We start from the raw sequence: 25945 nt of genomic DNA on the forward strand, positions 1-25945 counted from the left end.
TGGATGGCACCAGCTCCCCCAAGCTTCCCAGCCACGTACAAGGTAGCCGTAGAGGAGCTCGCAGCGGGTAACAACAGCGAGAGCCAATCATGGGAAGGGAGGACGCGATGGGTCAAGGGCATCCTCGCAGCCATGTTCATGGGCCTTGTTTTCGGGTCGGCGATGGATCTGGGGAAGGTGACGCTACCGCTGGTGATCAGGGAGCAGTTTATCTTCAGGCGGGAGATCATGCTGAAGATGTTCTTGGGAGCGTCGGCGGGGTCGGCATACTGCATCGCGGGAGTGTCGCTGATCTTCCCCATGCACTTTGAAATAGCTCGCGAGGGGTTCATGAGCTCACTGCAGTGCAAGGGGCTGATACCGATCATTCTGGGAGCTTTCATCCTAGGATGCGGCATGTGTCTGTCAGGGTCATGCCCAGGGATGGTGCTGGTACAAGTCGGAGCAGGCATCCCTTACTCGTGGCTGACGCTCATCGGGGGCCTGTCGGGCGCGGCCTTGTATGGGGTGGTGCAGCCCAAGATCGAGCCGTACCTCAAGGCAGGGAAGATGAAGTCACCGAAGATCGAGGTCTGCATGACCATCTTCATCGTCATCCTCGAAGTGTTTTTCCCGTGGGAGAAGGAGGTGCCGGTAGGGACGACGCCTTGGAAGACGGCGCTCCCCCCAGAGCTTATGGGGGCGATCATCGGCTTCCTACAGATCCCAGCTATCCTGCTGATCAATACCACCCTGGGGAGCAGCTCGGCGTACATGACATATACCTCCCAGCCTCTTGCTATCTGCAAGAACTGCCAGGATATGAGGCAGTACCTGAACGCGTTCGTAGGAGGCTTCTGCGCCATCTTCGGGAGCCGGCTTGCGTCGGGGTGCACGAGCGGGCATGGGCTATCGGGGGTCGCGCTGCTGTCACTGAAGTCGATGTTTGCCGTGCCGGGGATGTTTGGGGGAGGGATAGTGCTGGGCTTCATCTACTTCTCGGTGGACTCATATCACTACACGGGGCGGTTGTACAGCTAGTCAAGCCTGCCGGCGTCGGCTAAGGAGGAAGGCCGCGCGTGAAGGGTGTGTAGTATCTGGAAGACTTGGGAAGGGTTATGTATAGTCAAGGGATAGCAGGTGAAGAGTACCTGCATGTGTGTTGTGTATTTGTCATTTTCTTACACTAGAAGGTTATTGAATACTTTATCATTCGTTATAAATGCAGGAACTCAACCGCGTTGGACCCGGACCCGGAGATCATCGCCGGGATTGCCGCTGGTCACTCTTAGTCCGATCCTCCAATTCAAAGTTAAGTTAATCAGAACGATCTTGTAAATTGTTCGTCATGAAAGTAGAGGATAATTTGTTTATCTATCAGGCATGTGTAAATGTTTATTGCTATCAGCACTCCCAACGGAAAGTGGATGGAGAGTGGGGGGGACCGAGCGACAGTAATGTGCTGTACTCTTGGTCTTCACTTACAGTCCAGGTATACAGCTTACAAGGCTCGAACAGAGGATCGATGTGAACATTTCGAGCTGCGGAGGAAAGGCCCTAAGAGTAGGAAGGCACATGCATTGAGAAAGCAGGCTTCAAGGATGAAGACGAGAAGCAGTAGAAGACGAAATGTAAACGAGACAAGCAGCAGGCGTGTGAGGAGAAGATGAGAGGTAAACGAGTCAAGCAGCAGGAGTAGGAGACGAGGAGAGGAGTAAGGAGGAGTAAGAGACGAGGAGAGGATTGAGCAGGAGTAAGACTCTGACGAGGACTCTATCAGCCTAGCTGGGTAAACCCAACCACCCACCCCCTCCTTCAAACGCCCCCAGCCCTGGCCCCTCCCGTCACTGGGTGATTTCACCTACGTGTAGAGGGCAGGCAGTGGGGAAAAACTGAAAGTTAATTTATCTTGAGGGGTGGGGTCCTCATTCAGAATCCGCCGTCCACGGGTACATGAATATGGTATATTTAGGGTGGGGGTACCGGTAGAAACAGAGTGGCACAGTGGCTGTGGCAACAATGAGAGAGGGAACTTGAAGGCAGAAGAGATCAACATGTGGTTTCATGGAGGCGAGCTGAAGATGGCTCGAAGAAACTGGACAGTGGAGACTTCTTAGTGGAGACTTCTTGTCCTACAAGTGACCTAGTGATGTCGAAGATTGGTCTGTGTAAATGAGTGGAGTGGTGTAATAGAATGTTTAGGACAAGAGAACTGAGAGGAAGGCAAGGCCTACAGCGAGAAACAGGAGAAGCAGAGATAGAAAAGATTAGCGATGAAAATGCTCATAAGGATGTTTTACGTTTTTCTGCGGGAATTTTGAGCTATAGAGAAGTCTTGATGAAACTTTGAACTTTGCTATTCCGCTAGCCTGAGCCAAACAAGTGTAGAAATAATTGGAACGCAAAGGGTCTTGCCAAAAAGATTTTTTCATCAAGGTGTTTTGAACGAGTATTTTTGTCTCATGTTGGAGCCAGGTTGAAGAATTCAAGACAAATACAGATTCACTCTCTTCACACAATGAACAATGAAGACAAGGAAAACAAGTACGAAACACCGATTACCGTGGAAGATTTGCAGATTGAAGAATGTCCTCCACTCTCCAAAGCCACAGAACTTTCAAGTGCAGGTGGATGGGTCGTGGCTGGGTTGCAGTGTAACGAGGCAGAAGGTCTTTCCGAGGATCATAGGACAAGACATATTCAGATAGTTCGGCCGCATGGTGATTTTATCCTCCAAAGTGCAGCGGATCCGAAAGTCAAGGACGTTCAGAGTTGTGGCCAGACACGGGACGATCAATGTGCAAGATCGCCCAGTGAAGAAGAAGTTCTTTCGGCGACCAGTACACCTCCGAATACTCTCAGGATTCAGCTTTCAGTCAACAGCACTCAAGGCGTTGCGACAGGGAAACTTCCAAAGGTATCAGTTTCAGTCTCAGGACCTCCTCCAGCGTCAGCAAGACTGAGGACGACGACATTTGTCAGGTTGACATGCAACGGGTAATCTTGACGGCCAAGTTTTCCTCCTTTCTTCTGAACCATCTGATGCTTGCCTTGTTTTGCAGGGGGAAAGTAGCTGTTGCTGGCACGGAAAGACTTCGGGTGACTCGGATGACTGATAGCAGAGCTCGATTGATGATGACATAATTGACATTGCGGGCAAACTGCTTCACAAATACTTGTACATACTCCACTTGTTCACTAGGAACTAACTTAGTAAACCGTGAAACTTTGAGTAATGGATGTACCGTTCATACTATCAGCGTACTGGCATGATCGGATACCATGGGCGGGCCCGCCCGGCCCAGCCGCCACTGAGTGTCCGACTGCCAGGCAACCATGACTCCGTCCCCGCCCGCGGCCCGGGCCGGTCCGGCCCGGCGGCGGGTTCCGAGTCACAAGTTCCGGGTTCGGCACTGCCGGGCCTTCACGGTGCCGCAGACTGGCAGCAGGAATGATTTTTTACTTAATCTGTCTTGAGTAAAGTCAGGAGGACTGGCGGGCGATGAGAGGGCCTGTGGACGAGCGCGCAGTCAACAGAGTTGTACATGTGAGGGATGGGGGATGTAGATAGCTGAAGCAAGGAAGGATGCAAACATGAGATTGTTTTGAGCAGATTCTGAAAGTGAGGAGAGAATATCAAACAAGACCGGAGGGAAACGCCGTTGGACCATATGACCGACGCCGTCATTGAATGCTTGGGACTCACTCAAGAGGAGGAGAAGGTACAGCGAGTTATCTCGTACTTTTCACCGTAAGATGAAGTCAGAAATCGATACGAATGTTCCTGACATTGTGAGGTCCTAGATGGGAAATCCAAAAGTATCCGTCAACAGGAAAGCTTCCGGCTTGTGAGTATCATTCATGCAAGAGCAAGGGAATACAACTATGTGAGCTTCAGGTCCCCTCTAAACAACGTCTGAGAAAATAATCGTGAAGGTTTCGAACAACATTCATCAAGTGTGATTCTATCAGCAGTGCATTTCTTCAATGAAGGTCACATTCAAGACGGGATGTCGTCGTGGTGACCAAGGTGACAGGACAAGATGGGTTTTCAAAGTACCAAGATACTCTCCCCCATGAATTGAGCTTTGATCTCACCAATGTAGATGGTCGTCGTTCTCTTTGATGCCTCTGCGTCTTCTTTGACAACACAACAGTGGTCAAGAGGTTCGGAGAGCCGGAGGGCAAGGGCGGTCACCATGTACCTGTGTGGCTTTCATACGAGCAGAAGGGGCTGCAGATCAACTTTGAGGGATTCTCTTTTGAGGATCGACAGAATAAGATTGTGAGTTGTCTTCGCTCTGCCCTCAACCTTCCTCTGACTTCTGACAAGACCTCCGTCATCCTCTACTACAAGCAATGACTGTCAAAGACCGACCTTCGAAACATCCCAGTTTGATCATATTGCGTGAACGTTCACCAAATGGTTTAATGATAGGGAAGAAAGGTGTTGGCAAATTTGTCTGAGAGAAACTTTATCATAAGACAGTACAGCAAGTGTAAGCGTAGCGGTGATGACCCCAAGGGCAATTCCATCTGGTAAAACTCCAACTTTTGATGCCTTCCAGGTGATCGCACTGAGCCATGATTTAGTGAGAACATAGTCGATAAGACCAAACACGCGAACGTACCTTTACGTCATGCCGATCAAGATACTCTGCCCTGTGCCCGTCGGACACTTGGCATGCAGTGTACACAGCCTTTTTTTTCCCACACCATCAGTGGCTCATCGAAATAAAGGCAAATCGTCATACTCTGCAGCTCTTGAGGCCCCTGGTTGCGGAACAGCATGTGTAGTCTGTGCGAATTTGCTGCCAGCTGCAAGAATGCTGGAACAAACCGTGCTAAGAGAAAGGAACACATTCAGGTCTGCTCATGATACCACTCGGAAGTAGGTGAGGAGTTTGTCGCCAGGGCAGGAAACTGTTCCACAATTCGATCAGACAGGAAGTCCTTTGACGCAACTTGAAGGTTCAACCTGACTGACGGTCCCAAAACTCAAGGTTGCCTGTCAACTGACATCCCGTGCTACGTGACTCACAGCCGCCGATGCCGATATCTGAGCCTTGTGCGCAAACGCAGTGCTGAGGTCGTTCCCTTGATCAGTACCTCTCGCTCCACAATGAACAAAGTGCACCTTGACAGCGCCTGGATACGGGTCTCCGAAGGAACCATCGCTGAACATGAATCGGTCAACAAGGATGTCATGAAGCCAAGGAACTGTACTTGCAATAGACCCTTCCGTTGATTGTCCGATAGGCTGACCACCTGGTCCCTTGCCCATATCTTACGTAGCCATTACAGTCGCAGAATCCCCCTGAAACGAGATCAAAATTGCATTTCTTCAATGCCGGTACCAGACCTTGTTGAGAGCAGGTTTGCAGTAGAAAGGGATTCAAGCAGGTATACCTTGATAAATTTCAGTCTCGAATGACAAAATGATACAATTGTCATCACTCAAAATGCATGTCATTGCTCCCTGCACATCCTCTCAATCTTTGTCGTTGAAGGAACCCCATTCCTTTCTTTTTATTTAACCAGCAATCGATGCCGTGACGATCGTAATAGTTGAGAATTCTTCCTCGGACATCATTGCATGGTGTAGCTTCTTGATACGCACGAAAGATCTGTCTACAAGGTCAATTTCAAGGATTTCACCATCCGATGATGTTACCCTCATAGGTCCACGAGCTCCGGCACGTCCCTCTGGACCAGGTGGGCCAGCCCTTCCTCTGCCTCCCCTGTTCCCAAGGGCACCAGGAGGACCTTTCGGACCAGGAGGCCCCATATCCCCTCTTCACAGTGCAAGTCAGCAGAAAGAACAATAGGAGTTGCTCAACTAGATTACGTTGGTCCCCTCTGTCCGATGGGTCCGATGTATCCTTTCCCCCCTGGGCTTCCGATGTAGCCCTGAGGGCCTTTTTCTCCAATATCTCCCGTCTCTCCTCGGTATCCCTTCTGTCCAGGATGTCCTCTTGGGCCCTTGGGTCCCACTATACCAGGGCTTCCACGCTTTCCCTGGGCTCCAGGAGGTCCTGCATACCCTTGGGGTCCCTTCTTTCCCTGTGGACCTTGCACTCCAGGCCGTCCTTGGTTCTTACCAGAAGAGTCATGGGAGGAAGTGAGAGACTTCAGTGGAGCACCTTCAACGTCATCGCATCGATGATGACTGAAATCCTACTGTTGAGCTTCTTCTTGGCCTAGCACACGAGCTCTCAGCCGGCTCCACGGGCGCATCGTAACAACTCACGTTGGCCAAAACTTTCTTGAGCATGTCGATGTTCTTGGAGGCAGAAGTGATGTCGCGTCCCAACACCTGTTGACAAGTCATCCTGTTCCACAGGGACACCAGCATCCATGTCTCACAGATGTTGCCGAGTGTACATCACTTTCACGATTGCAGCACTTGGGATTGTAATTCCTGCTCAAAACGCCGTTCTCAACACAACACGCGCGGCAAGGGAACGGAACCCACCCCCAGGTATTATCTGGTTCCATGATGTCACTCAGGTCGTTGCATTCACATCCTAGCATCTCAAACAGCTGCTGTCTCCGAGCAGCAGCTCTCCGTGCCCTCACCATCCTCGGGTTCCACTGAACCCCCCTGACGGGTGATGCCTCCTCCACGACCTGGTAGTGTTCATCCTCCTCGGATTCCCAACCTGCCATGAACACGATGGCAACCATCGTCAGCACCGCAAGCGCGGCTGACGCTGCTGCCCACGACACGCGACTGTTCTTCGCCATCCGCGTCTCTTCGCACTGCCGCAGGCCGATCACCCCACCGTCCTCAAAGTCCCACTACCCCTGGTTGCAACTGGAACTAGGGTGGTATGAACCTACCTACCACCCATGGTTGAGATCAGTGTGACAACAATGGCACACCCACCGGTCCTACTAGCAACACTAGGCCCGGAGATCCAGTGACCCCACTTAGGCCGCTGTCAGTGATCGGACCGGACTGTCTGTCCGATCGGACTGTCGGCGGTCACGCGGGCCCAAGGCACTGGCACTGGGGGACTCCGGCCGGGATCGGATCGGCCGGGCGGCCCTGGCCGCGCAGTGCTACGGTGCCACGGTGCCAGTGGGCCGGCCGCCCGGCGCGCCCGGCACTGCGGCACGGTGGCAGTGGGCTGGCCGGGCCCACCGGGTCGCCGCACCGGCCGGGCGCCGGGCCTTCAGGATTTCGGGAAGGACACCGGTCAAAAATCAGCACGGACCGTACTTCAACTTAGGCTTCACTGAGTCAAACTCGGACAGCCGCGGCGCATCATACCTTACCTGTGTGCCCTATCATGATCCGATGATCGGACCGTACGCCGACCGTGGTGGCATACCGTACCCGCCGAGAACGCGCGGCCCCCCGGCTGCCAGCCTCGCCGGCGGCGTGAATCGTTAGTAACCGGGGGCCCGTAAAAGATCGGAAAAAAAGGATAAAAAAAAAGAGCGGAGGCAGTAAAGTTTTTCAGCTGAATTGATTTGCTGCCTTCGTGAGGGTCGGAGCGAAAAGTGTTACCACGAGCCTGAGGTCTGACGACCGCAGGTGAAAGCAGGTCTTTTCGATTACAGAGGGTTTATGAGATGCGACGAGATATTGGCGAGATTGTCACCTCGAGGGTCGGGGTGCTCAACCGTTGTATCTATTCGAGGCTGAATGAGACGGGTATCGAAAATTCCCTTCCTGAATTGAACAATTTTCCATATCATTGAAAATTTGTGTCAAATTTTGAAAAATATGCTAGAATTTGGAACAGGCAGATTGCGGAGATTGCAGGAGATTGAAGGGGAATTTGATGGCGTGGGGAACAACGAGGAGGATCGAACGTAACATATGAAGTGTTGTGCATGAGAGAAAAGCGAGACGAACAAGTTTGAACTTTGCAAATCATCTGAAGAAACAATCCTCGGGATCAAGATGAGCGTTGCCGCTGGCATGCGAAGAAACCTTTCGGATATCAACTTGTCAATGCTGCCATTGCAACAGGAAGTGGTCGCAACCAAGGTCCAACCAGAGAGGAAACTGTCTTGGGAGTATCTCGATCTCAATGAAATAGGGAAAAAGCCTCTCATGCTCGGGATAGAGGTTTTATTTCAGGATTCCACTTCAGAACACTGCGCAACAATTGGACAAGCCCTGGACAAGGCTCAGGAAGGCAGTGTAATCCGGTTATTTCCAGGGATCTATAGGGAAGAGCATACACTGAGGATTGAGAAAAATAACATCACCATCGTGTGCTCACAGAGCCTTGAAATGTCTTGTGTTGTCCTTCTAGACTGCAGCGATTCCATGCCCCTGATCGAGGTTTGTGCCGACAACTTCACCATGATTGGAGTACAACTTTCTTGCTGTGACAACTCTTTGGCGCCCTCGTCAAAGGAAGACTTTAGGAATTGTATCCGAATTATGCATGGAAGCCCGGTCTTCGAAAGGTGCAAGGTTTTTGCGTTCAAGGGCATCAGTGTGTTGGCCTCGGAGAGTTCGTCACCGAGGTTTGTTCAATGTGAATTCGAGGTGAAGTCTCATATGATATAACCCTCTCTTGCTTGTGTGACCCGAACTTGACAGAACTGTGTGGGAACTACCGTCATGATAGTGGAGAGCTCTCAACCGATCTTCATCGGAAACAAGTTCAAAAACAACTTCGGATACGACGTGGTCCTTCGAGACTCTTGCAAAGGGAGATTCGAGAGAAATTTTTTCTACGGCACCAGAAAGGCAACGGTAGCAGGTAATCTGCCATTGCCTGGGGATTGATCGTCTGACTGCAAGTCCACAGCGATGGACTCTTCGGAGACAACATTCTATAAGAACACTTTCGAAAGTAGCAACCAAGGAGCTCTTTGGCTGCAAGGATCTTCAAGATGTAAGGTTGTCGACAACATGATGAGAGGAAACGGCAAGACACACATCCAAGTCAGCCATCGAGCTGAACCCACTGTGACTGGGAACTCCATGCTCAATGGTCAGGGAGGTGGTATTGTGGTGCATGATGAAGGGAAAGGTTTGTTTGAAAGGAACGTTATCAAGGGAAATGAACAAGCGGGGATTGGAGTCATAGATCGTTCAAAAGCAGTCTTTATTCAAAATCAGATTGAAGAAAATGGAGGGGGAGGAGCGGCGATCGATGGTCAGAGTGCACCGATCTTTGAGAGCAATGTGTTTAAACAGAACCTTGCGCATGGAATCTGCATCTCTGGTGTATCTCAGCCTTTTATGATCTACAACAACATTTCGAACCATGATGGAAGCGGGATTCTTATTCAAGATGGAGCTCATCCCTTTCTGCAGCAGAACAAGGTGGAGTCCAATTCCCAAGGTGGGATCATAGCGACTGGTTCCTCCAGGCCATCCGTTCACCAGTGCACGATCTTTAGTGGTGAACAGATGTCACAGCCTCTGGGGCTGCTCTGCCGTGACAATGCTAGAGTTGAGCTGGAAGAGAACAACATCTGGGGGCATCCATCGTGTAACGTGATATTTCGTGATTCGTCCATAGGAAAGATGTCTGGCAACGAAATCTCCAATGGTCAGTGCGGTGGGGTCATTGTACAAGGCGAAGCTTGCCTCAGCCTTGTCCACAACACGATTAAAGCAAACGGGATCTGTAACGTCGGCGTCTTGGAGAGCGGCTGCATCAACTGTCATCACAACTCGATTCTTGAATCCACAGGTTGTGGGATCCTCTTGCTGGGGGATGGGAGTTGCGAGTGCAAGTTCAACACCGTCACGGGTAACAAGAGCATTGGGATCAGATGCTCTGGAACAAGTCATCCAGTCCTCACTCACAACCGAATCTCGAACACGAGCAACGGATGCGGGGTTCTTATCGGGGGGCGCTCCAAGGCTGCGCTTCGATACAACCTCATCTTCGACAACGGGGAGTCTGGTCTTGCGGTGAGAGACAAGTCGAAGCCTGAGATCTACATGAACATCATAGTGCCCAAGTCAAACTCGCATCCTGGCACCCTGTACATCTCTGGCTCTTCGAATGCAAAGATCAATGGGAATACTTTTGTGATCACATGTCCTGCCGACCTGCGAATCACCCAGAAGAACAAGGGTTTGTTGATGTCCAACTCAATTCTCGAACTCCAGGAGTTTCCAGACATTGTTGACGAAGCCAGGAAGATTCTCGAGGTGATCCATATCAAGCATGTGGTGGTCCAAGGGCCGGATCCAGACGAGCCGATTGTGCTGGGAAGAACGAATCCTCAGAATCTTATCGTGGAAGAAAGCGATGTGTCAGCGAGGCCGAAGTGTTCACATCGGTGAGTTTCAGTCCCTTGACGCAGGCAAGCCCCTTTTACTCACACCCATCGCAGGAAGCTCCTCAGTCGCACTGAAGACGACGTTCCATCTCGAAGAGAGGTTGAAAGCCATGGCTGTCTGGCCAGAACGGGCGAGTCAAGCAATGTCTCTGCAGATATTGCGAGCGGTCTGTTTGTCGTAAGGTATCCACCACTCTAGCTTGTCTTGACAGGAACTCACTGAGGTCTTGGCAGGAACTCTAGTCTCCACTCAATGTCGTCTCGTCACGAGGAAGCTGGTGAAATTTCCTTGACTGGCGCAACCTTGTATCTGATCGTTGTCCGATGCAGGCGAGTGCGAAGGACACCATAATTTCCTTGAAAGAACCGGAGGCTCCAACGGGCGACCCACCCGAAGTGCCTCGTGCCCGCCGTCGCCCTACCGCAACGACGTGTGAGGAACCTCGTCGATGAACCTCAAGGTGTCACCTGAAACCCCCGTGTTGACTCAGTTTGCTGTGTTTCACTGCTGTACATAAAGTGTACCTACTAGTCACTTGACCGTCGGCTACAGCGAAAGGTGACTCGGAAGGTTTAGCTCCAGCGAGTTTAGGTTGTGTTTTAGTTTGGTTCTGTCAAATCTAGTCTCATTGCTGTGTAAGGGGGTAGGGGTGGGAGTGGGGGCTGAACGGGTCTATCGCCCAGAGTGGGGCAGGTTATTTCCCAAGGGGTGGGTGAAAGTTTGGAATATATAGCTCAAACAAAGGGGTGGGGTGGCATCTGGAGATGTTTGCGGACATGCAGAAATGCCGCACGTGCTGATGAGGGGAAGAAAGAGGAGAGGAGGACATGAAGAGAGGGAAGGAAGAGGAGGGAGAAAACGAAAGGAAGATGACATGCGAGAAGAGGAGGAGGGAGAAGACGAAGGAGAGGTGGAATTAGGCGATGGATGCACAGACATGAAAAGGAAACAAAGGCAGGCAGAGATCAGGGCCAACCAAGGCTGAGGCAGAAAGGAATTGTGAGGGGAGAATTAGATGAGATGCGAAGCTACATAGAAATATTTGAAATTGCAACAAGAGTTAGGAGCAATTTGATGGGCAGACTAACTCAATTTGCTGATAGTGCTTTCTCGATTTGAATTTCTTTGCCTGGTGGATTGATTTCTGTGTGGAGCATGGGGAGTTCGATCTACGATGAGGTGGAGATCGAAGATATGGAGTTCAATGAGGTATGCGACAGGCTCCCCATGTCACATCTTCTCGGCCAACTAAACTTGATCGCAGGAGCTGAAAACGTTTTTCTTTCCTTGTCCCTGTGGAGATCGCTTTCAGATCACTGTGGTATGGCTGGCCGTGGATAGCTGTTGGTGACCATGACATGCTCTTCGTGCTCATCAGGACGAGCTGATTGATGGTGAGGACATCGCAAGATGCCCCAGCTGCTCGCTGCTGCTCCGAGTTATCTATGACGAAGAAGCCATTGAAAAGTTGACCGAGAGCGGATGAGGGCGGTGCGGACAGCTGTTCTCCTGCTCGTTGTACATGTCGAGAGAGCTGCTTGTTCGCTACCAGCGCTCTTCGCTCTGTTGTCTCCTCCTTCTCAGCTCTCTGATAGACGCTGAAAATCATGCGGATCCAAGCGAAGGAGTACGGGAAGGGACAGGAGCAGGGACAGGAGCAGGGTTTCGGGATGTTTTTATCGAGCTGGCCAACACCTCGTTTCCTCTGGACGTAGACGCACTTCAGGTTCCGGGATTCGAGGTGGTGGTGAGAAGAGAAGAGCGGCATTGGACCAGGTCGCCTCCTCGTCCTCTGCTCCATGCAGACTGCGAGGGTCTTGAATCCATTCAGCGTCCTACTGTGCTCAACACGCACAGGGTGCTGTACACGGGAGGACACATGGCGAGCCTGCCGTACCTGCTGCGCGAACACTGCAAGGTTGGGCCGCCGAAGATGGTGGACGAGGTTGCCTTCGTCGTGAGGAAGTCGAGGGTGTGGGTTTCCCGGCATGGCGCAATGATATACAGGGATGGCAGGGGGACAGACAAGGGGCGAGGTCACAAGCGATGGCGAGTCTTGATGCAGCACCCCGAGTATCACAACCTGAACACGAGAGAACTTGAAGATACTCGCTGCTTCGAGTATGCAGATGTTTTGGTCAATCTAGGTCAAGTCCACTCGCACAACTTCTATCACTTCATTGCTGAGGTGCTCCCTCGGTTGCTGCTGGTCCCTCCACCCGTCCTTTCGCGCGATGGAACACGGGTGCTGCTTCCTCCTTTCAGCAGGGATCGCAAGAACTTCGTGGAATCGTTTGTGGAGCTGCTGGACATCAGGAAGGATAAGCTAGCGTCCTCGCACTACCTTGGTTGCCTGCACTTTGCAAGGGAGGTTTGGTTTTCATCCTACTCTCCTTTCAGGTCGTCTGCCTTGCTGCCTCCTCCTTGTCTCCTCCTTCCTCCCGTGCTCTGCTCACTGTCTTCTCCAGATGGCACTCGCAGACCCCCAGGAACGCGCTCCTGACTGTTCATTTTACAGTCGTCGAGCGGACAGCATGCAGCTCGAGCGACAGCTCCTCCGACAGCCAGCTTGTCCTCCTCTCTCGGCGGGAAGAGGAGGAGGATCGGGGGGGAGCGAAGAGTGACGTGCAGAACTGGGATGACGTGGAGAGGTGGATGGCAAAGAGGATGGATCAGGGACGAAGGATTTCCATCGCTACCATCTTCCCGGGGCGAGAGAGTCTGGAGAGACAGGTAGCGACTGGCTGCTGCATCCTGCCATGTTGAGCTGATCGCGCGCCAGGTCTGCTCCTTCTCCTCCGTCCATGCTGTCATCGGCTCTCATGGCAGTAACCTCGCCAACATGTTGTGGATGCCAAGGGGCTCGTTGGTGTTTGAGATTCACAAGTAGGATCAATGATTCCTTGCCCCCTCCTGCTGTTACTGTTTGTGCTGCTGCTGCTGCTAGTGGTGGTGGTCGTGGTGGTGCTGCTGCTAGTGGTGGTGGTGGTGGTGGTGGTGGTGCTGCTGCTGCTTCTCCTCCTCCTCCTCCTCCTCCTCCTCCTCATCATCGTAATTGCCGTCGTCGTCATCATCTTGCTCAGCTCGATCTCTCACGTTGCATACAGACCAGCCAACGAGCGAGGTCCGGTCTTCGCCAATTTCTGGCACATGGCGGAGGCTCTGGAACTCAGGTGAGAGGACAGAGCAAGGAGGAAGGAAGGTGATGAATGAGAGTAGGTGGAGGAGGGAAGGGAAGGGCAGAGAATGAAGTAGCGGGGAGAGGGAAAGCAAGAAAGAACGGGGAGAGGAGTGGGGAGGGAGGAAGACGGGATGAGTCGAGTGAGATGAAACCAGGTATCACTTCACCCTTGCTCATGACGGCTTCGTCCTCACGGAGAAACAAATTGATCGCGTCCTCGCTGCTCTACAGGGAGGGTGAAGCAAAACAGAGACGCCTTTCGCGTTCCGTTGCCCCGCTCTTCCACTTCCGCCCTCAACCACTCCTCCCGCCCCCCTTCCCCACTTTTTGTGCAGCTCCTCTCCCCTCCTCTCCCCTCCTCTCCTCTCCTCTCCTCCTGTCTCTTGCCTTGCCTCTCCTGCCCTCTCCTCCCTTTATCTCTCCGCGCTTCCTCTCTTCTTAACTCACTTGTCGAGCTTTGTTCTGCATTACATTTACACTACATTCCCTTCCTCCCCTCTTCCTCCTGCCCCTGTCGCTTCACCAGGAAGTGTCTCCTCAGCTTCACCGCAAAGTTTCCAACGACCCTTCATGAAGAGTTACATGTCAAACTTTCTCAGCTCTGGCTCGCACCCAGAGTTGGGCCTCCTCAAGTGCAGCTGGACGAGAGTACCAGGTGGGCCAGTGATGAGCTCCGACACTTCCTTCACCGACATGTCCTGCAAACATGCCAACCTGAGCTGGGCCTGAGCTGGAGAGTGAGTATACCTCGGTGGGCCTCCCGTCGATCGCAACGAGCTCGTCTCCTGCTGCACAGTGACGAAAGGGAGGACCTGGAAGACAGCGAGGAGGAGAGGGAGAGGAGAGATGGTGGAGGAGATCGGATGTACAGGACAAGTGCGTGGGAGAGGCGGGGAGGAAGCGAGATGCAGTAAAGGAGCACGAAGTGGAAGTAGAGGAGGAGCTGGAGAAGCAAGGAGATCAAGGACTTGCCCGCTAGCACGACGTCTTTCCTCGGCATTCCGCCTTCCTCCAGCAGCACCTGCTGACATATCAACCTGTGGCACCGACAGGCCGTCGTTCCTCACCCCTTGCACACTGAGAACGGTGAAGGGAGCACGGAGATCAATCTTCAACCCTATCCCAAAGTCCTTGGGGCTTCCTGCTGCTGCTGCTGCTGCCGCTGCTGCTGTTGCTGCTGCTCCCTTTGCTGGCCTGTGAGCTTCTGCCGAATCTCGCCATTGCAAGGTAGGCATATTTTGGTCAGCATGCTGCCAGCTCTCGTTCGAGCTGTTCAATTCCAGCTGAGAACAGTCATGACGTGAGAACGAGATCAAATTAGGTCTGTCACCTTGTTGAGTAAAGTTTGTATGGAGTGAAGGGCTTCTTCGCCAGAGGAGAAGGAAGACGTGGCGAGGTGAGACTTGAGGCTGCTGACCAGCACGTCCACGTCACTCTCACGCCCCTGCGGTGGCCTGACAAGCCTCGATCTTCCTTCCCTCCCCTCCTGCTCCTCCTCCCCTTCCTCCCGGTCTCCGTCCTCCTCCCCATCCTCCCAGTCTCCATCCTCCTCCACCTCCCTCTCAGCTTCCACTTTGTCCTCCTCGTCATCTTCTTTCGCATCCCTCTTAGTATCCATTGACAGCTCGTTGTCCTCCTTGGCAATCCTCTCTTTGACCAGAGACAGCGGGGAGATCGAAGGAAGTTTTGCTTGACCTCGTGCGAGAGGAGAACGAGCGTAGGAGGCGAAGGACAACGAGAACGGGGAGAAGGAGGAGAGGGGGGGGGAGGAGATTTCTTGCTTGTGCAACTCCAGCATACGACCGGAAGTTCTGTGCTGGTCCTGCACGGCTGATGGGGGAGTGGAGACACTGGCAGCGAGGATGGCAGAGGAGGGTATCCCTGCTGGGAGAGAAAATTGCTCGGACCTGCTGGGAATGTCGGGCGAGCTCTCTCCCTCAGTCTCGTAGGAGCACGTTGGCTCCTCGGACCCATCCATGTAGATCTTCTCCTGCTCCCTCGCTACCTCCTCGCGCTCCCCCTCAGCCTCCATCCAGAGCTGCTGCTGCTCCTTCCCTGCCCCCTGTATCTCCTCAGCCTCCTCTTGCCTGCTGATGTCCACCCCGTCCCCTGACGTCTCGAACGAGGCGCGGACTTGCGAGAACAGCTCTCGGGGCCCTCCTCCTCCTTCACCTCCTGCCAGCGGCGAAACGTCTAGGCTTCCCATGCACAAGTGAGATCGTAGGGTGAAACCTCCCTCCTGATCCCTTGAGCAATCGAGGTGCAAGGCAGAGGAGGCTGACTCAGTCAGAGCCTCGATGCTCGCCTCGTCGGGAGCGTTCTTGAGCTCTTGCTCCAGCCCTGCCTGAGGTTCTGAAGCAGGAGACTCTGACACACCAGGTTCTTCAACCTTCTCCCCAGCAGAAGTCTCGGCCTCTTCACGTCCGCTCTCCACCTGAGTAGAAGGCAAGCCAGCCTTGTCCTTCTTGTCTTGCTCCTCCTGCTCAGCCAACCTCTGCAGAGACGAGGGGAAGTCAGAGGGCTTGAACCCTGCTTGCCTGCACACGGGGAGGTAGAGCGAGAGGAATCGCTTCCATTCACAAAGTAGGTCAGGCTTTCTGCCCATCACCTTGAAATACTCATCCGCGTTCTCCAATACAAGGCCCCCGGCCTTCACTGCGGTCAAGAAGTCGTCTGTCTGACCCAGGAAGTAAGGGCAGTAGATCTCCGCGCGAGACACCCTCCTCTGGTCTATGTGAAGCTCCCCTAAGCGCATCGGGCTGAAGACCAATGCACACATGGGCCTGTAGAGTTTGAGAGCGCTGACGGGATTTCCTTCAAGGGCAACGAACTTGAGCTTCGGCTGCTTCTCAACTCCAGCGAAACTGCAGATCGAGTTGGACTTGAGGCTTAAAAGCTCCAGGTGCGGCATCTTTCCTAGCCCTCGCATCGAGGTTATGCGGTTGCCCTCAAGGTACAACTCGACTAGCGCGTCTGCGCAGAGATGGATGTGATGCAGGGAGTTGATCATTCTGTTCTGAAGTGAGAACACCCGTCCGAACACAAGAGACTCTTTTGTGAGAGACTTCCCTTTCTTCGGATTCTCGCACGAAAACAGAAACCCAAGGTAAACCTCCTCCGCCGGATCCTCCGATCTCCTGCGGGTAACATCCATGGCCCTTTCACCCGACGTAGTGCTTGTCTGAGAGTTGCTTCTACTCATGGCTCTTGGCTTGGGCTTTTCTACCTCTGCTGATGGATTCAAAGAGGTTGTTTCCTTTCTCCCAGCCTGTTGCCTCTGTGCAGTCTTCATCGTCCAGGACAAGGTTGGCGTAAGAGACTTGCTGGTGAACATCGATTTCGACGAAGGAGGTTTTGCTGTTGTCAGCGACTTGTTGAGGTAGGAGGGAGCTGTTGAGGTCTTGGTATCCTTGATCGTTGCATCTGCTGTGCCTGTGGAAGTCGATTCAGCGCCTTGCGGCTTTACTCTGATCGAGTCAGATGTGATGAATTGTTCCATACGCTCGCACCATTCCTGCAACAACCGGTGAGGGCTGAAGAGCGGCAGCATGCAAGGAAACCTTGAGCTGCCGTATTGAGAGGGGAGAGATGCCGTTGCTGTGACCAGAAGCCTCAGGGACTTCATCTGCTGGGACGTTAGAGGAGAACGACGTCGAAAGAGCGACACGACCAGCTTTGATGTTCGAGGCGACGTACTCGGGCAACTGCACGGCAGCCCAGCCATGGGGCAACTGAGATGAGGGAGAAGCATTGCTCTAGAGCACAGGAGGTAGTCAGCACGGGCTTCAGACGCTGTCAGATTTCCAGACCTGGTCAGGAGGAGGTTGCCTCAGAATTTCAATCTCTCGAAGTTGAGCACCAGCAGGACCAGAGCTCTCCTCTCTTCTGGGCTCTTCCTGAATTTTGGCATCGGGAGGTTTGCGCTTCATGGAGACAAGGCTGCTGGCTGAAGATGCTACTGCTGTCACCCATCCACTGCTGACTAGGAACTTTTCCCTCCTGTACTCAGCCCTTTCTCGCTTCGATAGAGACTTCAGGACTTCTTCGTCTGTTGCCTTCTTTCCCGAAGAATGATGCCTCCTCCTCCGTTGTCTCCTCTCCTCTCCTCCCCCTCCCCCTCCCTCCTCTCCCTCCCCTCCCTCCATCGCTCGTACTTCCAGGGCCTCCTTTGTTGCCATTGCCAGTGCCCTGTATCGACCTAGTCTACATATAGAGTTGGAGGTATCTGTTTCCTATGACCTCGGTCATAGAAATATCAAACTTTTGTCATAGGCCCTAGTCAAAGTCCAACGTCAGAAAGTCTGCAAGTTTGGAAGTTTGAACTTTCAAACTTTCAAACCTCAGACAACTTTGGGTTAGAAGTTTTGAGAACAAAAATGTCAAACCCGTGATGTTCTATTTCCGGTCGGAAGCTAGAACGATGGCGGGGGAGACGCCATGAGGGAGAGGAGGCGGATGGGGAGGAGAGTCAACTAGCGAGGGGAGGAGGAGGAGCTGAGGATTCAGATAAGGTCCCATGACTGTCCCATACCGCCTGCCCGCCAGCAGTGCCCAGGGCGGCTCTGCATGGATCCAGTCCGCGGTGAAGATATCATCCTTTACTTTACTGGTCTCGATAGTTCTCTTCGTATCCCTCAACGCAGGGCCGAGGGACGTCAGTCTGCTCTCAGGACCGCAGCATCCTGACAGTCTGGATGCTTCTGCGCAAGTTCTGCACGACTGGTTGCTCAAGAGAGCCTTTGCAAAGCACAAGACCGAGCGAGAAATTCATGAGCAGGGGCTGGATGAGATAGCTACCAAGATTTTGAAGTCGCTGGTGGCTCGGAAGAAGATCAAGTCCCTGGCGAGGACTTCTGCTCTCGTCTCGGACGAGCATGTGTCCAGGGGACGAATGTATCAGTCGTCGTTGTACCATGAGGGATCAACGCGCGATCGAGTAGCAAGGCCCTCGATCGTGAAGGCTCTGTTTGGTAGACGAGCAGAAGACGAGCAGCGGGACAGAATGCTTCACCGGCTTCGCATGCTAGAAAAGGCAGTCAGATATGTAAAAGAAGACCAGAGCCCGGAAGTTAGGAGGTATCTGATTTTCATATAATTGTCCTTCGTGTGTTTTGAATTGCAACCCGAAGGAAATTCATTCAGATTGACAACTTCAAGAATGCTGACAAGGTGGATCGAGATATTACGATGCGAAATGTGTCATGTTTCTCAAGAAATGATCAGGCAATCAACAAGCAAGAGGAAGCTGTCCGTCGGAAGGAAGACGACTTTGTCAACACGTATCTTTTTAGTCATAACAAGTGCTGTGCTGATGATTGGTAGCCTTTTGCAGAAAAATTTTGAAACATTCGATCAAAAGTTGGGCTTTGGAGTTGACAATGTACGCTTGCAGAGTCCGCTCAATCCAGCACTGCTGACTTGTTTGTCACAGGTTGTCAACCACTATTACAGGCATATTCCAAGCTCCCATTCATGGGAATCGCCGATGAACTCGACCGCTGGAGATGCAGTCGACTTCTTGTCAAACTCTGCAGGAAAGGGAGGTTCCAAGATAGTGATCACCCTCCAAGGAGGAGAGGACCAATCGTCTGACACTCCTGAAATCGTGATTGGAGTCAAGAGGAGGGCAGCAGCCGGCACGTCTACATCTGTGCTCTCTCAAGATGAAAGCTGTCCATGCTTGGACACTTTCACATACAAGAGCTCGATTTATAGTGGCTGCATTGCTACCGATGGCTGGGATAGACCATGGTGTGCTACTGAAGGGTGCGGTACGTGCGGGAACAGCATGATTTCTTCATCGTGTTGGAAATTCTGTGGAACCTTTGATGAGACTCCACCAAAAGCTGTGAACAGCAAGGACTCCAAAGGTGAGATGGATCACAATAACAAAGCTGGCAGTTGTGCTAGCTAGCACTTTTCCTTTAGCTAACAGCACTTTGAAGGTCCGGAGTTGCCACGTAGAGCTGAGAAGCAACCAGACACCGAACCCGCCGTTTCTACTGCTGAAAGTGGTACTACAAATGTCTCCAACTCCTCGCTCGTTTGTCACTCACCTGCTAGTAGCAGGCGGACCGGTCTTGTCACCAGCAGTTTGTAAGCGAGACGCTGGGAAGTTCTTCTGCAAGACGGACCTGATATGCGTGATCTCGTGCGAAGGATGTACAGACCTACCAAGAGGCGCGGCAGATGCCGACGGGAACATTTGCAGCCCTGCCCTGGACGAGAAGACAGAGACAACTGCTCCTGCTGCGGAGGAAAGCAGGCAGGAAGACGGAGAGGTGAAGGTGATGCTGGAAGACAGTCGTCGATGTTTCTAACGAAAGTCGTGTGGGACAGGAGGAGAGCGAGAGGAGGGGGACTGCTGAGGAGAAGAAACCTGAACATGCAGAGGAGAAAGAAGCAGAACAAGAGCCCCAACCCCCCTCAAGGAACAAAGGTCCTGCCCGTGCCTGCTGCTTGCCTCTTGTGAAGTTTTTGGATTTCTTTTATCAGAACCGGAAGTTCAGCAGGAGGAGCCCGAGAGACCAAGGAAGAAACCACAGCAAGACAAGCAGGAGGAGGAGCCAAAGGAGGAGGAGAAATCGAAGGAGCAGCCCAAAGAGGAGAGGTGAAGTCGAGGACGTGGCAAGATTGTTCTGATCGCACCTCAGGAAAGCTCCGGAAGAAAAGAACGCCGCGAAGGAGGAAGGCAAGGAGGAAAAACCAAAGGGAGACAAGCCGAGGGAGGCGGAGGCTTCAAGTGAAGGATCCGGTGGCAGTGGAGAAGGCAGGGAACCGGAGGCGAGGAAAGAAGAAGAGCGAGAAGATCAGAGCGGAAGGGGAGGAGGGGAGAATATGCGGCCTCTCACCTACAGCTCCATGTTGCCGCTGCAACGAGCAGCCTGGCGATTGCAGGAGGAGGCCCGTCACCTCTCGACAGAGCAGGAGGAGCTGCGAGACGCTCAGCAGAAGGCCAGGAGGTGAGAAGGAAGGAGGAGGTGAGGGGTGACTGACGTATTGCCAAGCATCGAGAAGAGCATCGTATCCACGAGGAAGGAACTTTCTAGCAGGGAGATGGATGGAGGTAGGAGAGAGGGAGGGGGAGGAGGAGGAGGAGGAGGAGGAGAGAGAAGGGAGAGGGAGAGAGGGAGGGAGGAGCGGAGGAGGGAAATCTTTAACTTCTGCCCGCAGGCTCGGTTGGGAATGGTTGGACATTGACATTCCTTTCATTCGGCATCGCCATCCTCGCTCTCTTGATCATGGTATGCCAGCTTCCTTGACCTCGTCCCCGCTTCAGTTGTCCTCCCCGTTTGTCTTGCGCTCTGCTCTTCACCGCTTGGCATCCTCGTCCTCTTCCTTCCCTCCTGTCCTTTCCTCCTCCCATCCCCTCCTCTTCTCATGCCTTGCGCAGGCAGCAGTCGTGGCCATTCTTGTCCTCAACAGGTCTACCAATGTAGTTATAGAAAAGTAGATTCTTCCTCTACCCTCTCCCTTATAGAAAAGTAGATTCTTCCTCTATCCTCTCCCTTCTCTCTCCTCCTCCCGCTGCTCGTTCGAACTCGATGATCAGCTTCTCCTGCGCCTGCCATGTTCTCAGCTGAGCCATCGATCCAGCCAATCCCTAGCTGGACTCACCTCCAGTCTCCGCATCCATCGCTCGAGAGCTGGTAGAGCTGTTGCCTCCCCTGCTGGCACATCAGTCCGGGTAGGAGCAACAATCCACTCCTGACCCTCCCTTGGAACCATCTCCCTCCTCATGCTCGCCCTCCCGTAGGACTTCTTCAAGCTCGCCGTCAGCTCTGCTCGCTGCTTCTCCACCAGCTCGCGAGCCTGTTGGCAGTTCATGAGAGGCAAGAGGGAAGAGGAAGGTGAGGAAAGGAGCGACGGCTGAGCACATGACAGCAGTGGAGGTTGGAGAGCTTAAGGAGGATTCACCTCCAAGAGGAGACCGTTGATGTCTTCCCTCAGCGTGCATGCTTCCCTCCTCGCGTCTTCCAACTTGACCCCCCAGAAGTCGAGGGGACGAGCGATCGAGCTTTCCTTGTCCCCCGTCCTCACCCACGTCCTTTCGTCGCCCGCTGCTTCCTGCCGGCTGCTCTCGGAGACCAGAGGGCCCTTCGCTTTCCTGCTGAGGGCCTGCTCAAGGGAAGCAAGCTTCCTCTCGAAGTACTCCACGTTCTGCAAGGGTCAAGCGAGTCAGCAAGAAGCGTCGGGTCTGTTAAGCGTGCATGCTGCTACCGCAAGTAGTCTGTTCCTCATCTCGGGGCAACTGATAGCAAGCTGAGCAGGAATAGGAACTTGAGCCTTGCCTTGCTGTTGCTGCCGCTCATGGGTAAGACAAGAATCCAAAGGATCGTTTCCATGGTTTACTTCGATCTTGCTGCCTCTTCTCCTTTCTGACTCCTTCCTGATCTCATACAACATCTGCAGACAGAATCAACACTGGAAGTGAAAAAGGGAGGCTGGAAAAGACGGCTGAGAGGAGATTATGGAGTCATGCCTTAGACACTGCTGGAATCTCCTTCGCTATCTTGACAAACACGTCGTCCCTCTTCGTCTTGCGATTATTCGGGTCCGATCTGACCGACGGATGTCAGAGGGAATCATTTCGCAGTGCAGCATTACAGGCGGTCCCAAACCGAAAGCTTCTTCACCTCGACCTCTTCATCTTCCTTGCTGTCCAACATGTCTCTGTTCATCTCATGTGAAAACAGAGGCGAGACGTATCGATCGGTCTCTTCCATGAGCTTGTAACTCTTCTTCACCAGCTCCCTCAACTCCTGCGCTCTTGTAGCTTCGCCATGGGACAAGAAGACCACGGAAGAACTTTCTTCTTCCTTCACGTCCCTGCGGCTCTTGCTGCCTGGCCGCCATGCACGTCGCGGAGGTCCCGATGTCACGACCATGAGCAAGGTTACTGCCATGAAAGTGTGAGTGGTACCTTTAGACCAATTCCAGACCGCTCCTCCCTCCCTCCCTACCTCCATGTTGTACTGTCGATCCTCTCAAATCCTCCTGTCCTCCTGTCCTCCTGTCCTCCTGTCCTCCTGTCCTCCTGTCCTCCTGTCCTCCTGTCCTCCTCCTCTCCTCTCTTTTCCTCCTTCTCTCAGCCCCTACTTCCCGCTCTACCGCCTGTCTACACATTGACAACAACTAACGTCCGTTAAAAAGGGAAGAAATAACGGATGCAACGAATCCGTTACAATGGACACCCTTTTCTGAGCCCCCCTCAGAGCTTCCCCCGCGGCATGAACTACGTCCCGCACTGCCCAGAATCCGTACGGACATGCGGGGAGGGAGGAGGGAGGAGGGAGGAGGGAGGAGGGAGGAGGAAGGAGGGAGGAGGGAGGACGGAGGATGAAGGAGGACGGAGGCAGGAGGCAGGGAAGAAGGAGAAAGGAGGAAGGAGGGATGAGAAAAGATGGGGCAGGCAAGCAGGGAGATGAAAGGAGAGGATGGATGCAGGGAGGAAGGGGGAGGAGGATAGGGGTAGAGAATAGAAGGGGAGGTGAGGATATTGAAGCAGACGGTCGGACGGGAAGGGCAAGAGGGATAAGGCGGGGGGGGACGAAAGCGCAGACCCCTCACGTCTCACATCGGAAAGCAGGGCCTCAACCTAAAGGCATGAGCGAAGACGCTGAAGGCTCCCATCGCGGGAAGAGAGAGCTGGAGTCCGATGAGGTGGAGAGGCTGCAGAAGCGTGCGAGGCACCGGAGCGGATCGCAGAACTGGAGCGCAGATGTGACAGATGAGCTAGTGAACTGCACGATGGACCTGGTGGAAGATATGCTGGCGAAGGTCGAGGTCGATGCGAACTTGAAGAAGAAGCCGCACACGCTCGTCCCCTACCTGTCGGAGGCTCTTGCCCACCTTGCGACAACCAAACCGGATGATCCTATCATCACCCTAGCTAAGGTGAACTCCTCCTCCTCCCCCTCCACCCCTCCCTCCCTCCACCCCTCCCTCCCTCCCCCCCTCCCTCCCTCCCTCCCTCCCTCCCTCCCCCCTCCCTCCCTCCCCCCCCTCCCCCTCTCTCTCTCAGTTTTCTGTTCATTTCTGTCCTCCTCTTGTTTTCTTCCAACAGGCCTGCTAGTTGTCCTCCTTGACCTCCTCGCTCTTCTCTGTTCTTCGTCGTTCTGATTGGCCGGGCAGCTTCTCACGGAGCGGGGGATAAAACCGCAGTGGGTACAAGTCTTGGCCCTCGAACTTTCGGTAATGGCGGGGGGAGGGGAGGAGGAGACGAGGGTGGGATGCGGAGAGCGAAGAAAGGATTGTGAAGGAAAAAGGAGAGAAGAGAGGAGGGAGTGATTTTCTGATGGAAAGACTACCCATGAGACTGATTCATGTCTTCCAAGGTTGGAGATTTCTTTGGTGAGATTGCACTACTTGACGATCGGCCCCGACAGGCAACAGTGAAGGCCATGACAGATGTAATGATCTTGTGCTGTTGGTTGTTTGATTCTCAGTCGTTGCTTCCTCGAGCAGTGTTGTCTCTGTGATATTCTGTTTCTTTCCTCTCCCTTCCCTTCCACTTTTCATCTTGCCTTCACCACCACCTCCTCTTTCTCCTCTTACTCCTCCTCTGACTTCTCCTACTCCTCCTCTTACTCCTCCTCGTACTCCTCCGCTAACTCCTCTTACTCCTCCTCTTACTCCTCCTCCTCCCCCTCAACCACCACCCGCCTCTTCCCCCCCCCCCTCGCTCCTTATGTCTCTTTGATCCTGACGGCGTGCCGCAGAGGACAGAGGTGCTGGTGATCTCAAGATCGGTATTCCATCATACCTGTGAAAAGCTCTCGACGACCCTCAAGGAGAACATGATCAAGTACAACGAGTTCGAGTACCTGAAGGAAGAGTTGATGGAGGAGGAGGCCCAGCCCCTCTCTCGCGAAGCTTCTTCAGCGTTTGGACAGTCGGGAGGAGGGGAGGAGGAGACTAGAGGGGAGGTGGACGGGGACGAGGACTCTGAGAAGATGTCCGATGTGGACAAGGTGAGGGCTGGTTGTGTCAAGTTTGCGATGTTGAGTTGCCATGTGAAGTGTTAGCTGTTGTGATGAATGGAGAAGATGCGGGCTTGATAAGACAATGATGATGGTGGTGGTGTAAAGATGTTGTTCAGATCTTGTTGCTGTTAAGATGGTGTTTTTTGTTGTGGAGATGTTCCGCAGTTGACATTGCGTCACTGCTGTTGAAATGTTGTTGTTGAAATCAGTGTTCGTCGAAAAAGTGAGACGATGACGTGCGATGTGCAGGATGGAGTGCAGAGCAACATGTCAGAGGCTGTGAAAGCGATGAACCTCGGGAGGAGGAGAGGAGGAGAGGAGGAGGAAGAGGAGGACGGCGCGGAGTCGAAGCAGCAGGATGAGGAGTCTGCGCGGCTAGACCAGCTCATGGGGAGCATGAGATGGTTGACGAGGGGCAGAAGGAAGGCAAAGGAGATAATCGCAAAGACCCTTGAGAAGAAAAGTTACTCGAGCGACGAGGTTTTGATGCAGAAGGTGAGGGACGGGAGGGATGGGGAGCGGTGGAGAAGGGGGAGCACTGGTGAGGAAGGGATGGAGGTAGAAGAGCATGACGTGTACACGAGCAGGAGAAGGAGCGGTGGTGTAGGAGGAAGGAGGAGCAGTAGATTAGTGGAAGGGAACGAGGAGGAAGGTAAGGAAGTGGAGTAGACGAAGAGTGAAAGATTAATGGAGGGAGGGAGGGGAGAGGGAGAGGAGGTGGAGGAGGACGAGGATGCAGGTATAATCTGTCTTCTCAGGGAGGAGCAGCAGAGCACATCTACTTCATTGAGGAAGGAACCATTGAAGTGTTTGACGATGGTGAGTGAAGAGGCTGTTGTCGAGCAGGAAGAGAGGCAGGGAAGGGGCAAGACAGGCAAGAGGAAGGAGAGGAGGAGGGAGAGGGGCAAGAGGGAAGAGGAGGGGGGAGACAGGGGGGAAGGGGAGGGGGAGGAGGGAGGAGGGAGGAGGAGTACGAGGAGGAGAAAAGAGGAAATGGGAGAGGATGGATAGCATGACTATCTTTACAGGAGAAACTCTGCGCAAGGAGCTGAAGAGGGGAGAGAGCTTCGGGGTGAGGGGAGTGGAGGTCAGGAGGTTTCTGAGTAGCCTCAAGGCCGTGGAGCTTCTTTTCGGCCTTCCGACAAGTTTCACCAAGGCCGCTGGGGAGGCGAAGGTAGGAGAGGAGGGAGATTGGGTAGGAGAGGAGGGAGGAGAGCGAGGAGAGGAGGGAGCTGAAGGAGAAGAGAGCGGGAAGAGCGGGAAGAAAGAGGAAGAGGGGGTAGGGAGAGGAGATGGAGGGAGGAGGAGGAGTGGAGAGAGGAAGAGGGACGGGGAGGGAGGTGTGAAGGAGGGGAAGAGGGAAGGAGGACGGGGAAGCGAGGAGGAGGAAGAGTTGTGATGGAGCGGCAGGTCTGGAGGCTCCCCGAAGGAGACGATGAGGAAGATTTCGAGCCTTCAAGGATCCAAGTCGATGAACTCAATCTGCAAGTTTCTCAACAAAGTCAGCCTCTTCAACGTGCTTGTGCCCGA

General features: G+C 53.3%; 10 protein-coding genes across 10 annotated transcripts; 7 read left to right on the forward strand and 3 right to left on the reverse strand.

The window, feature by feature from the left end:
* Nucleotides 1-162: 162 nt before the first annotated feature.
* GUITHDRAFT_79713 (hypothetical protein) lies at nucleotides 163-1020 on the forward strand (the record flags this gene model as incomplete). Its single annotated transcript, XM_005822500.1, has 1 exon — nucleotides 163-1020. One exon carries the CDS (start codon nucleotides 163-165, stop codon nucleotides 1018-1020), a length of 858 nt encoding a protein of 285 aa, XP_005822557.1.
* A 2630-nt stretch (nucleotides 1021-3650) lies between these two features.
* Nucleotides 3651-4342, forward strand: GUITHDRAFT_146403 (hypothetical protein; the record flags this gene model as incomplete). The annotated part of the gene is made up of 5 exons (XM_005822501.1): nucleotides 3651-3701; nucleotides 3813-3866; nucleotides 3955-4009; nucleotides 4137-4264; nucleotides 4313-4342. 5 exons carry the CDS (start codon nucleotides 3651-3653, stop codon nucleotides 4340-4342), a joined length of 318 nt encoding a protein of 105 aa, XP_005822558.1.
* A 1481-nt stretch (nucleotides 4343-5823) lies between these two features.
* GUITHDRAFT_146404 (hypothetical protein) lies at nucleotides 5824-6726 on the reverse strand (the record flags this gene model as incomplete). Its single annotated transcript, XM_005822502.1, has 4 exons — nucleotides 5824-6075; nucleotides 6123-6179; nucleotides 6230-6295; nucleotides 6559-6726. 4 exons carry the CDS (start codon nucleotides 6724-6726, stop codon nucleotides 5824-5826), a joined length of 543 nt encoding a protein of 180 aa, XP_005822559.1.
* A 1168-nt stretch (nucleotides 6727-7894) lies between these two features.
* GUITHDRAFT_146405 (hypothetical protein) lies at nucleotides 7895-10685 on the forward strand (the record flags this gene model as incomplete). The annotated part of the gene is made up of 6 exons (XM_005822503.1): nucleotides 7895-8491; nucleotides 8546-8708; nucleotides 8757-10248; nucleotides 10303-10431; nucleotides 10483-10526; nucleotides 10579-10685. The coding sequence occupies 6 exons, from the start codon at nucleotides 7895-7897 to the stop codon at nucleotides 10683-10685; spliced, it is 2532 nt and encodes an 843-aa protein (XP_005822560.1).
* A 719-nt stretch (nucleotides 10686-11404) lies between these two features.
* On the forward strand, nucleotides 11405-11735 carry GUITHDRAFT_79719 (hypothetical protein; the record flags this gene model as incomplete). The annotated part of the gene is made up of 3 exons (XM_005822504.1): nucleotides 11405-11458; nucleotides 11514-11570; nucleotides 11628-11735. 3 exons carry the CDS (start codon nucleotides 11405-11407, stop codon nucleotides 11733-11735), a joined length of 219 nt encoding a protein of 72 aa, XP_005822561.1.
* Nucleotides 11736-11771: 36 nt separating this feature from the next.
* Nucleotides 11772-13139, forward strand: GUITHDRAFT_146406 (hypothetical protein; the record flags this gene model as incomplete). Its single annotated transcript, XM_005822505.1, has 3 exons — nucleotides 11772-12620; nucleotides 12650-12982; nucleotides 13032-13139. 3 exons carry the CDS (start codon nucleotides 11772-11774, stop codon nucleotides 13137-13139), a joined length of 1290 nt encoding a protein of 429 aa, XP_005822562.1.
* A 769-nt stretch (nucleotides 13140-13908) lies between these two features.
* On the reverse strand, nucleotides 13909-17608 carry GUITHDRAFT_118286 (hypothetical protein; the record flags this gene model as incomplete). Its single annotated transcript, XM_005822506.1, has 8 exons — nucleotides 13909-13996; nucleotides 14043-14155; nucleotides 14353-14451; nucleotides 14498-14713; nucleotides 14761-16944; nucleotides 16991-17055; nucleotides 17101-17185; nucleotides 17240-17608. 8 exons carry the CDS (start codon nucleotides 17606-17608, stop codon nucleotides 13909-13911), a joined length of 3219 nt encoding a protein of 1072 aa, XP_005822563.1.
* A 338-nt stretch (nucleotides 17609-17946) lies between these two features.
* GUITHDRAFT_118287 (hypothetical protein) lies at nucleotides 17947-20883 on the forward strand (the record flags this gene model as incomplete). The annotated part of the gene is made up of 13 exons (XM_005822507.1): nucleotides 17947-18506; nucleotides 18560-18599; nucleotides 18654-18709; nucleotides 18753-18810; nucleotides 18862-19300; nucleotides 19376-19444; nucleotides 19500-19717; nucleotides 19770-19869; nucleotides 19926-20040; nucleotides 20084-20392; nucleotides 20438-20496; nucleotides 20604-20674; nucleotides 20824-20883. 13 exons carry the CDS (start codon nucleotides 17947-17949, stop codon nucleotides 20881-20883), a joined length of 2154 nt encoding a protein of 717 aa, XP_005822564.1.
* GUITHDRAFT_146409 (hypothetical protein) lies at nucleotides 20809-22399 on the reverse strand (the record flags this gene model as incomplete). The annotated part of the gene is made up of 8 exons (XM_005822508.1): nucleotides 20809-20857; nucleotides 21048-21097; nucleotides 21156-21242; nucleotides 21348-21590; nucleotides 21651-21731; nucleotides 21783-21836; nucleotides 22067-22329; nucleotides 22354-22399. 8 exons carry the CDS (start codon nucleotides 22397-22399, stop codon nucleotides 20809-20811), a joined length of 873 nt encoding a protein of 290 aa, XP_005822565.1.
* A 637-nt stretch (nucleotides 22400-23036) lies between these two features.
* GUITHDRAFT_146410 (hypothetical protein) lies at nucleotides 23037-25890 on the forward strand (the record flags this gene model as incomplete). Its single annotated transcript, XM_005822509.1, has 8 exons — nucleotides 23037-23327; nucleotides 23565-23624; nucleotides 24152-24403; nucleotides 24665-24910; nucleotides 25174-25234; nucleotides 25444-25502; nucleotides 25530-25589; nucleotides 25876-25890. The coding sequence occupies 8 exons, from the start codon at nucleotides 23037-23039 to the stop codon at nucleotides 25888-25890; spliced, it is 1044 nt and encodes a 347-aa protein (XP_005822566.1).
* Between the last annotated feature and the right edge of the window lie 55 nt (nucleotides 25891-25945).

Source organism: Guillardia theta (genome assembly GCF_000315625.1).
Source record: "Guillardia theta CCMP2712 unplaced genomic scaffold GUITHscaffold_124, whole genome shotgun sequence".
NCBI classification, from domain to species: Eukaryota; class Cryptophyceae; order Pyrenomonadales; family Geminigeraceae; genus Guillardia; species Guillardia theta.